The sequence below is a fragment of the Phyllobates terribilis genome, unplaced genomic scaffold (genome assembly GCF_046119375.1).
Source record: "Phyllobates terribilis strain yellow unplaced genomic scaffold, ASM4611937v1 Scaffold_3__8_contigs__length_932513732, whole genome shotgun sequence".
Taxonomy (NCBI): domain Eukaryota; kingdom Metazoa; phylum Chordata; class Amphibia; order Anura; family Dendrobatidae; genus Phyllobates; species Phyllobates terribilis.
In genome coordinates, this window is record NW_027362763.1 from 106,677,766 (window position 1) to 106,690,272 (window position 12,507).

Consider the following 12,507-nt stretch of genomic DNA (forward strand, 5'->3'; position numbering starts at 1 on the left):
ATAGATTTATAGATAATAGATAGATGATAGATAATAGATAATAGATAGATAGATAATAGATATATAGATTATAGATAGATAGATAAATAGATAGATAGATAATAGATAGATAGATTTATAGATAATAGATAGATAGATAATAGATAGATAATAAGATAGATAATAGATAGATAGATTTATAGATAATAGATAGATGATAGATAATAGATAATAGATAGATAGATAATAGATAGATAGATTATAGATAGATAGATAAATAGATAGATAGATAATAGATAGATAGATTTATAGATAATAGATAGATAGATAGATAATAGATAATAGATAGATAATAGATAGATAATAGATAGATAGATAGATAGATAGATTTATAGATAATAGATAGATAATGGATAGATAGATAATAGATAGATAGATAGATAGATAGATGATAGATAGATAGATAGATAGATAGATATAGAGATAGAGATAGATAGATAGATAGATAGATGATAGATAGATAGATAGATAGATAGATAGATATAGAGATAGAGATAGATAGATAGATAGATAGATAGATAGATAGATAGATAGATAGATAGATAGATAGATAGATAGATAGGAGTGTCATGTAAAAGTTTGGGCACTCCCTGTCAAAATTACTGTTATTGTGGACAGATAAGCAAGTTGAAGATAAAATGATCTCTAAAAGGCCAAAAGTTAAAGATGACACATTTCCTTTGTATTTTAGGCAATATAATATATATTTTTTCATTTTTTACATTTTAAAAATTACAAAATTTATTTATAGAAGAATACACTACATGACACAAAACTGCAGAACAAAACAAGACGACAAAAACCCGACACAAATCGCAGAAAATAGAAACAAAATAAATCAAACAGAGAGAGGAGAAGATTCGACCTACTGAGGGAACAAAAAAATCAAAAATTTGAAAATTAAAGAAACAAAATAACCATCACCACAGGAATATATACATATACTTTTTTTGTTAGAAACAATAAATAAATATTATAAAAACCTATAAAACCACCGGCCCAGCTTCATTCATACTACTATATACAATCTCACACAACGTTCACACTGTCCTATATACACTTAAAACACGCCATCCTATATACAAGATTATATACAATAAAACCACTATAAACACAAAACACTAAACCTAAATATAATTAACACACAACGTACGGTATATACAACCGGAAACTAATACTAACTACTGGTCCCACTGCCTTACCTTACAGTTACAAGCCCTCATTCACACCACAGCAAACCAAAAACAAAAATATATACAATAGTGACATGGACTTTTTTTTAATTATTTTTTTCAATTTTTTTTTAATATATATATATAAAACACCTACACTAACTATCCCGCCACCCCTGATCCAGCTCTGGCCACAAAGGTCAGGATTACTCCGAGCTAGGATCAGGCCCCAAAGTTTCTCCCCAGGCGGGGCCTGGACCAGGCCAGATCAGTCCTCTTATCACCGCTTATGAAACCACCCCCAAATCCCCCACCCAACCTAACTAAAAACCCCTATTATACATTATATTCAATATATACAGAAACCAACATCACAGAATACAACCTACATACTCACCATCCAAGGCTCAAGTTCGATGCCTGCAAACCTTCTATTCAGGAGACAGCAATACAAAACAAAATCTAGGGTGGAAAGACATCAGTCCACCACCAGGATATAGGAGTACTACCGGACTAAGGCACCCTGAAGGAAAAGCCCCTCCAGAGATGGGTCGCCCTCCAGGCACCCAGTCTTTATGGTTAGTACCTAGTAGCGCCCCCTTTTGAAAGTATCACAGCTTGTAAATGCTTTTTGTAGCCAGACAAGAGTCTTTCAATTTTTTATTTGAGGGATTTTCATGCATTCGTCCTTGGAAATTCTTCCATTTCTGTGAGATTCCTGGACGTCTTGCATGCACTGCTATTTTGAGGTCTAGCCACAGATTTTCAATAATGTTCAGATCAGGGGACTATGAGGGCCATTGTAAAACCTTCAGCTTGAGCCTTTTGAGGTCGTCTATTGTGGATTTTTACGTGTGTTTAGGATCATTATCCATTTGTAGAAGCCATCCTCTTTTCAACTTCAGCTTTTTTACAGATGGTGTTATGTTCGCATCAAGAATTTGTTGAAATTTCATTCTTCCCTGTACCCGTGAAGTGTTCCCCGTGCCATTGGCTCCAAGACAATCCCAAAGCATGATTGATCCACCCCCATGCTTAATGGTTGGCCAGATGTTCTTTTCCTGAAATTCTGTGCCCTTTTTTCTCCACACATACCTTTGATCATTGTGGCCAAAGAGTTCTATTTTAACATCATCGGTCCACGGGATTTGTTTCCAAAATACATAAGGCTTGTTTAGATGTTATTTTGCATATTTCTGACACTGAATTTTATGGTGAGGACGCAGTAGAGGTTATCTTGTGATGATTCTTCCATCAAGGCCATATTTGTGCAGGTGTCTCTGAACAGTAGAACAATGTACCACAACTCCAGAGTCTGCTAAATCTTTCTGATTTTGCAGTCAAGCAGGGGTTCTGATTTGCCTCTCTAGCAATCCTACGAGCAGCTCTCACTGAAATTTTGCTTTGTCTTCCAGACCTTATCTTGACCTCCACTGTTCCTGGTAACTGCCATGTCTTAATTACATTTCGAACTGAGGAAAGGGCAACTTGATAACGCTTTTCTATCTTCTAATAGCCTTCTTCTGCTTTGTGGACCTCCACCATTTTCAGAGTACTAGGCAGCTGTTTAGAAGAACCATTGGCTGCTGTTTTTTGGTACAAGGTTAGAGGAGGCTGGGTTTTTATAAAGCTGGGAAATTTGCATCACCTGATCTTTCCTAAAGATGATAGTGAACAAGCCATAACCCTAGCAGGCTAATTAAGGTCTAAAACCTTTTTACAGCACCATGGAATCAATGACGGTATATAAATAAATAATAATAATAATAACCTTGATCAAAATTATCTCAGCACACAAATCTCCAAAGGTGCACAAATTTTTGCATCGGCCCATTTTCCTTTTTGTAATTTTTAAAATGTAAAAAATATTTTTTTTTTGCCTAAAATACAAAGGAAATGTGTCATCTTTATAATAATAATATAATAGTTTTTATTTTTATAGCGCCAACATGTTCCGCAGCACTTTACAAATTTTAGGGGGGACTTATACAGACAATGCAGAATAAGCATATCTCATATCGAAAGGAGTGAGGGCCCTGCTCACGAGCTTACAGTCTATGAGGAAATGGGGGAGACACAAAAGGTAAAAGTACATATATTGTATAATGCAGCCTTGATATACTAAATAGGATAAATAATTATACATGGACTGGTCGCCAGCCAGTATGTGTACAGTCCTGACAGAGGCTATTAATGCATGGTTGGTATGAACCTGAAGTGGAAGAAGATTTTAATATGGGGGAAAACTGGGACGGACAGAGTGTGTTTAGGCGATACGCCAGTCTAAAGAAATGTGTTTTTAGGGTTCGCTTGAAACTGTGGGTATTGGGAATTAATCGAACTGTCCTGGGTAGTGCATTCCAAAGAATTGGCGCAGCACGTGAGAAATCTTGGAGACGGGAGTGGGAAGTTCGGATTATGGAGGATTTTAGTTTTAAGTCATTTGCAGAACGGAGGGCACGTGTAGGGTGGTAGACTGAGACAAGAGAGGAGATGTAGGGGGGTACTGAAGCATGGAGCACTTTGTGGTTAAGCGTGATAAGTTTAAATTGAACTCTATATTGGATTGGCAACCAATGCAATGACTGGCACAGGGAAGAGGCATCGATGTAGCAGTTGGCGAGGAATATGATCCTGGCTGCTGCGTTAAGGACGGATTGGAGAGGGGAGAGTTTAGTAAGAGGGAGACCGATTAGTAGAGCGTTTTTAACTTTAGGCCTTTTAGAGATTTCATATTCAACTTTCTTAACTGCTCACAATAACAGTAATTTTGACCACAGGTGCCCAAACTTTTACATACCACTGTAGATATGAGATAGATAGATAGATACCAAAGAGAAGCAGCAGACCATGTGCTCCAAGACAACGTAAGTGAATTAAGTAATAATGACATTTAAAACATTTTTTTAATTCAATGGTTGCAAAAATATTATATTTCTCAGTCTTTAACTTCCCTATTTCATTGCCGGCCTTTAATTCCATTGTTTTGTTTTTTTTGTGGTTTTGCAGAATGGAAGACAGAGTTTCATTGGACACCAGTTGGGGGGAGTTGCAGAAGTCCCAAACAGCAAAGATCAAAGGGTCAAGACTGCAAGAGCCATTCAAATGACCTACTACCTCCAGAACTATGGCTCTGCTACACAAGACCACATTAACGAGCAGTGGGAAACTGAATTTTGCACACTCATTTACCAGCTGCAAGAAGAACATCCAGATATCCAGATGTTTTCGATTACGTCGTTTAGCTTGCTCAGAGACTTTCAGAAAACCATAGAGTTGTCTAGAAGTATGATTGTGGTGAGTCTTATGCTGGTTCTCCTGGCTGCCACTCTCTCCAGCTCTATGAAAGACTGTCTACGTAGCAAGCCTTTCTTGGGTCTACTGGGAGTACTCACTATTTGTATCTCCATTGTCACAGCGGCAGGGATATTTTTCGTAACGGGTGGAAGATATAACTCGACTCTGCTGGGAATACCATTCTTTGCTATGGGTAATGATTTATTTTACTTATATGGTTAATTAGAGAGTTGCGATTCTAGCCTCTTATTAGACAAAATCAAGACTTGTTGGGTGTTGAAAGGATAAAAAAATAAAGGGGGTAAATATTTGGGCTACGTGAGTATGAAAATGTATTATTTTTTAATATATTGTTTTATTTATATTATTATTGTGATATTTTATAGTATAACAAGGCAGGATAATGTAGGGGGTTGTCTCAAAAAGAAAACCACTTTTTTCAATGAAGCCCATCTATGAGTCATTCGACTGCCAAAGGTCAGATTTTTCAAATCCTTGGTGATCAACTGATATAGATAGGTAATCTGAGAAGATGGGCCACACATTTTCCCTGCAGCGGCCACTGCTGGGGAGAAGTGGTATTACATGGCAACCATTCAAAGGAATGTGCCAGAGTGGTAGCTGCTCTTGTTGAAGGGAAACAGCCAGCTGATTCATGATGCCCAAAATATGGGCCGTTTGAATAAGATCCTGGATGAATAATTGCAACCTGTTTTTTATTGTTCTAATGCATCTGAAATTGGCTAACAGTCTTAAAGGGGTTGGTCGGTCAAAACCAATAAATCTGCAGTCACTCTGTGTGACTGCAGACTTATAAATACTCCCAGCGCACGCACTGTGCGCTGGGGGTATTCGCCGGCTTCAGACCCGGTAACGGAGGGTATGTATGAGTTATACATATCCCCGGCCAGTGGGCACGGCTTCGCTTCATATACACATGTATGGAGCCAAGCACACGTCCCACTTAGTGAAGTGTATAGAGCAAGGACGCGAAAACTGGCCGGGAGTATGTATGACTCATACATATCCTCTGTTACTGGGTCTGAAACCAGCGAATCCTCGCAGAGCACAGTGCATGCACTGGGGGGATTCATAAGTCTGCAGTCACACAGAGTGACTACAGGCTTATCAGTTTTGACTGGACAACCCCTTTAATTAAAAATATCTATCTGTGTATACATCTTCTATACTGATCTATAGGGTGCAATGTTTGTAGTCTACAAAAACATTCTGTGCACTCTGCAGATTTATGTTACTCTAGTTCCTTTGTGCCAACATGAAGTAGACGACAGATGGAACAGAATATAACCAACCGCATGTTTTGCAGAGGATTCAAAGTTAAAAGAAAAAGTAGACTCACGCCCAATGGCTAAGCTAAATAATACAATTTTGTTATTTCAAAACATATTAAAAGATACCTATAAGATATGTATGTAGCATATCAACAGGGCTCAGAAAAATAATACATTATAATCAGCCTCCGTGATTTAATCTGTGAAAGCCCCATGGTGTATCTTATAGCACACAGATTTCATCCAACAAGAGTAGGCGTAACCTCTGCATACACCTTCAGTTAGGCTGGACTCCAATGTTCTTTGTCTAACACAAACCTATATATTCCTGATGATGCTATTGGATTCTATGTGTTTTTTTCGTCCTTTATCTAACCAGTAGTCTGGCTTATTCCCCTGATATGCTCTATGACCTTTGCTTAACCACTGATCTGGCCCATTAAGGCCCCAATACACAACAGACTGTTATGTGCTACGCAGAGAGACCCAGCAAGACTGACACCAAACCAGCAAAGGGGCAGCCACAGATGCACTTGGCGCAAGCTGCCCAGCTAGGCGAGCCCATGAGGGCCGGGAATACTTTTCACCCAGCTCCCAATAAGTGAAAGAGGGACTTTGGCAGAGCCTGTTCCAGGCCCACTGTCTGTCATCGGACAGCTGGCGTCTGGTGGCGTGGTCGATGCCTAGTCAAGGACCAGGTGGGTACCTCTGAAAGAACCCCAGGAAGTGTAACCAGAAGAGAAAATGAGAAAACCCCAGAAAAGATAGCAATACTAATGCCAGCACCAGTCATCACCACAGCACATAGGAACTGCAATAAACAGCACAGGACTGAGCAGGGAACAGAATTAAATAGCCCACATAATGATCAGCTTTTGAATACCTCCCAATTTTCCCCAGACAACCACTCCCTATTAGCTTGCATAGCAGAATGGACATAATTCCACCACTACCTAGTGCCAGACACAGCAACGTCCTGCGTTGCCTGGCAACCAGTGAGAGACATGGCATCCCACATCCTCACACATCCTACAACACCAGAATGCGATACTCCATAAGATTGGGATGGCTTTCCTGCACGCATAGTAGCTCCGCCTCCACGGTCAGGACAATGGCGGCGCCTGTGACTGTAGTAGCATAGTACCGACCTGATCCATTCTCAGGTGGGAGCACAAAACCACGATTCCTAACACAGACGAAAGTTAATTGAACTCACTGATATTGATGGGTTTCGGCTGACGGTCTAATGTGTATGGAGAATCTGAACGACTCTCATGGTTGGGGGAGATCTCAGTCGCAAATGTCCAATTTTGGATTGCCAATCATCTTGTTTTTCCTGTGATAAAGTGCCAGTCAACTTGTCAGTTGGCGGCTCTCTCATAGCGAACACAGGAGCGCTCAGCCGAGCGAGAGTTCTGTATATGGAAGAGTCGACTGAGATGTCTGTATTCCACCATATATAGTAAACATTAGTTTGAAATAAATATTTAAATATCACCCTATGCGTTCGGATAGGGACAATTTATTCGACAGAGGAGAGCTACACAGTTAGAAAAACTCTCCCTCCCTTAACTTAACTGCAACACAAAAGGAAAGGGAAATAAAACTAAATAGCTAAGTACACAGACACCAATGTATGCACTATATAAATTGTGTCTGCCTCCCAATACTAGAATATTACCATACAATTGGAGGCAATATATGTTTATGTCGTAGAAAATAATAGTTTGCACTTTCAATTTTAAAACATAGAGGGATGGATAGCTGCAGAACTGCAGCTGCATAGATGCAGTACACTGACCCAATTCATTAAGTGGTGTGCTCCACTCAATGAATCAGAGGTGTCTGATATCCAGCGTGCGCTGTCGCCAGAAACAATCACCAGCCAAGTTATGATGAATTTGATAGGATGCCGTGACCATTCCCTGCCCGTGCTATGCTCCTATTGGCATAGCTGACCAGGATCATATAAATGCCAAAAGTTGCAGTATTTTTGCGCAACTGCTATTGTGACTTATTAAGGTGTTGACGCCAAATTTTGGTGTAAGTGCCATATCAAATTGGCCCCATACTGTCCTAATGTATGTGCCTGATCGTCCTATTGTTGTCACATATAACAGAACAATCTTAATGATAGTAAGTGTCTGAATCACATTTCTCCCAGTGTGAATACACTGGGCACATCGGGAGGCTAATTAGAACTGTTTGTACTCCAGACACTCAGTAACGTCAAGTACAGTATAATCATGATACTTGAGTCTAAATAATAGACATCAGTAATTAGGATTCAGTTATATTCTTAGACTGAACTTGTGAGGTGGATCCACCAAGCCCAAGGTCCAGGTGGGCCAACGGACCCTCTTGGTTGGTGATTGGAAAGTGAGGACTTGGTTGGCACACGCATGAAACTCAGGACAGGTAGAACAGGTGGAGTGGAGCACAGCGAGGCAGAATGCAACATGAACCAAGTCCAGCAGAAGTTTGCTGCAATGATGGATAAACACAAAAGGTGAAGCATACCAAACACAGGGCATTGGAGTCTTAATACCAAGACACAGGTGTGTGCCTTAGTAGGCCTAAAAAAGGTTTAAGGAGATGATGTCATTGATCCACACTAGGCAAATTGCAAAAGCCAACGTGGAGCACAACAAAGGGCAGTGGACCCAGGTGAAGAAAACGGAGTCTAGGATTCCCAGGACAATTGTATAACATATATATCGACCTGCTAGAGCTTTAATGGTAGAAACTTGCAACTGTACTCTGTGTCTACAGTTTAATTATCTTTTGAACTCGCCAGAGCTCTGATGAAGGACTCTGGCAAGCATAGATGTAAACCCTATAATTTTATGTTCTATTTGTCCTTTATTTAAACAGTAGTCTGGCCCATCAGTCATGAGCTAAACGCTTTGCAAAGTCAGTGTTCTAGAGCAGTGGTGGGGAATCTTTTTTTGTGCCAAGGGCCATTTGGATATTTATACTATCATTTGGGGGCCACTCAAAATTATCAACTTGAAAATTATCATGCTATATTTAGTCAAACAATTAATTAACTCACCCATAATGTGATTGCTGAAACTACTTCTGTTTGATGAGACATGTAATGTTAGGTGGTATTTATCATGTTGCTACTCACAATTGCTTTTCCATGTTGATTTCGGCCAGGAGCGCAGTCGACTCTTTGTGATGATGAGTTTTGTAAAGAACTTGCAGCAGTAAGGTGTTCTGAACAAAGATGTATATTACACTGCATGTCTCCTCACAGTGGGAAATTCATATACATCACATAAAAGACACTGGGGCTGGAGCATATACAGTACATAGGAGACACTGGTGCTAAAGTATACACATCACATAAGATACACTGGGGCTGGAGCATATATATATCATATAGTAGACACTGGGGCTGCAGCATATACAGCACATAGGATACACTGGGGCAGGAGCACATACATCACATAGGAGATGCTAGAGCTGCAGCATATACATCACATAGGAGACAATGGACTGGTGCGTACGACGCGCCCCCTGGGCCATGGGGTACTCAGTAGCCAGGCCGTTTGGTGCTGGGGGTGTCACAGTGGCAGTGACCCGGTCCGTGACCCAGGGCAGTCAATTAAAGGAAAAGGTAGAAGGGGAATAAAGTTTTTATAGATAATTTTCGTGACGCCACCTGTGGTATGTGGCTATATGGGGCCGCCGCTGCGGTGCAGGTCCTCTGGAGCTGATGGTGACGCAGCAGAGTTGGTTCAGCTCTCCACAGGAAGAGCTTAGCGCCAGGGCAGGATATAGTGATACTATGGGGTAGATGTTGTTGGTTCGGTGTAGTGCAGGTGATGGCACAGATCCTGTCCACAGCTTAATGGCGGTTTCCTCTTATCTTTACTTGCGGTTGTTAAGCAGACTGGGGCACGGGTACTAGCTGACAGTAGAGGTCCGGGCAGCCTGGAAGCAAGTTGGGAATCCACCTCGCCAGGTGAAGTTGTAGGCCTTCCCTCTGCGCTAATCTCTTTGGCCCTGTTGCTTGTAGCTATGCTGCGGCCCTCATCCCTGAGTACAACGTCTTTGTTCTCACCCGTATGGCAGGCAGCTCGGGCCTTCTTTAAGTGTCGCTCCCACGTGGTGGTGCTGAGCCCTATGTGCTGCTGAGCCTCCGGGCGTTGGTCGGGCCAGGAGACCTGCAGTCTCCTGCCCTCCGGTTTCTGCTGCTGGGCCTTCAGTGCCCCACAACCTCAGACTCCTGTGTCCGGTTCTTCTGCGCTTCTCTCTGGGGTGAGCTTGTACACAGATCCACTCCCCAGGTACTTCCTCGTCGCTTTCCTGTATTCAGCTCCTCTCAACTCACTCTTACTAACCCCACCTCCAGGTTCCAGTTGCTAAGGGGAGGAGCTCCCCTTTCTGGTCTGGAGCCAGGAAAGTGTTGTATGCTGGTGAACCTGATTAGGGGACCCCTCCTTGCTTCCAGGCATGGCATCACCCCTTGTGAGGGAGTCAATGCCACTGTGGCAACTGGACCTCTGGGGTGCCACACGTATACATCACATAGAAGACACAGGGGAAACTAAGAAGTGGCTCGGTAAGAAGCATTTCAAGGTACGGGAGTGACCCAGCCAGTCTCCAGAACTGAACCCAATAGAAAATCTTTGGAGGGAGCTGAAACTCAAAGTTGCCCAGCAACAGCCCCGAAACCTGAAAGATCTGGAGAAGATCTGTATGGAGGAGTGGGTCAAAATCCCTGCTGCAGTGTGTGCAAATTCGGTCAAGAACTACAGGAAACAAAAGTTTCTGTACCATTCTTTGTAAGTGGGAAAACTTGCAAAATCGGCAGTGTATCAAATACTTATTTTCCCCACTAAAAACAAAGCAAATTTTTAAATTTTTATTAGTACCAAATATCTCACTAAAAAGAGTGAAGTGAACATTAAATGACCAACAGACAAATAATGATTCCAAAGAAAGAATAGAACAAAACGAAAAAAGAAGGAAAATTCGGCAGATGGGCAGACAAAAAAGTGCAAGTGCATGGGAGGGTAGGCTAAGGAGGGAATGAGTCTCTTTCAATAGTAGAAAACCTCTATCCTTACATTGTGTTTAATTCTTCCACATGCCTAAAATAAACATGTCCTGATCATCCACAAAAAGTGGCCAAAAGGCAGTAAAGTCTAACCCATGACAAATCATCCCTCAAGAAATGAACCGCAACCCCAACACACGTTTTGCTTTGTTCATATGTACCTATATCAAGGGGAAGTAGTATACAGAAGTGAGGACCATGCAGGACCTTATGAACTGATGACCTGAGTCACCTGTTCATTCCCCAGCGAATCCTTGTCAAGCCTATCAGCGCATGCGCACATACCCTCATGTGTCATCCATTCACCCCGGCTGTCGAGCTAACACAGCGCATGTTCGGGAACGAGGATGCATTGCTTAAGCTCCTGGACATGCGCATAGCCACCTATAAATGCTGGGATGTAAACAGACGACGGGCTTGGAAGGGCGCAAGCGCACACCGGCGGGACTAAGTGGTAATGGGTAATTATATCTCGAACCATTATCCCCAAAGGCAAGATAAACACAGGAGCTCCCCTGTTAGGAGGGCGGTTGCAGACAACTTTATTTTAATGGAACGCAACCGACCCCGGGGTCCGCAATGCAGCCTAATGAACTGCTGCCGAGCACTTTCCGGGTGGAAAGGAAAGCGACAACTAAACTGATAACCCGTCTGTGTTAACAGCACACCGGACTGGGTAAGGCGATACGCTGTATCTCCGTTAACTGCACGGAGGGATAGCGACCGGCGACGCACCTATCAACTATCTTAGCCCTTCGTGTTAATGCACACGGAAGGGTAAGATGTTTTGCACAATCTCCAAGAACCGCAGGGAGACGTGCGACCGTGGGAGAAGCAGTAGCCCTGTCTTTGATACAGGCGCTACGCTATGGGGAATGGCGCTAAAGCGGTTCACACAATCTCCAAGAACCGCAGGGAGACATGTGACCGTTGAAGAAGCAGTAGCCCTGTCTTCGGTACAGGCGCTACGCTATAGGAGACGGCGCTAGTATGTGGGTGTGATACCCGCCGGGTATTCGTGCACTCAGCCGGCGTGCTACCGAACTGAGCAGACCCGCTCTATATGGCTCAAGCTACCTGCCTGCATAAAGCTATGGCTCTTACAGGAGCCCAAGAGTTTAAGCGTGCACACCACAAACAACCAGCTCAAATGATCTGAGTGCGCCGCCATGTTTGTGGGCGGGCCTTTTAAAGATTAAGCCCTGCCCCACTGTTGCACCATTGGTGACGACACCCATGACCAATCAGGCGGTGCTAGGTCACCGGGTCAGGTGGGTGCCAAACCACCAATCATGATCCGCCAGGTCACGGACATGCTCAGTACGGCAAACTCTGGACTTAGACTCCGCAAGCACTGTCTCTCTCTGCAACCCAGGCTTAACATTCTTAGGCACAACTACCTGGGAGATAAACAGTGCTCGCGGACCAGCTAGGCGTTGGGGCTGACGATGATGCTGCGCAGCATCAACCTTGGCTGGACCATAATGGGAGACCACAGAAGGTCCTGGACCTATTTCGAATCTAGCACCAGACCGATGCATAACATTATCCCCCCCTCTAACATCCCCCTCCACTTGACGCTCATTCACCTCCATGAGCCGGGGGGCAAGAATGTGGTCCACCGGGACACAGAAAG

The 12,507-nt window shown here is 42.7% G+C and overlaps 1 protein-coding gene across 1 annotated transcript in view; it reads left to right on the forward strand.

Annotated features, from left to right (window-relative positions):
* PTCHD4 (patched domain containing 4) overlaps positions 1 to 12,507 on the forward strand; it is a 190,770-nt gene that overhangs the window by 132,378 nt on the left and 45,885 nt on the right. The window contains exon 2 of the mRNA XM_073674096.1: positions 4,221 to 4,701. Coding sequence (XP_073530197.1) covers positions 4,221 to 4,701 — 481 coding nt within the window. The remainder of the gene's footprint in view (positions 1 to 4,220; positions 4,702 to 12,507) is intronic.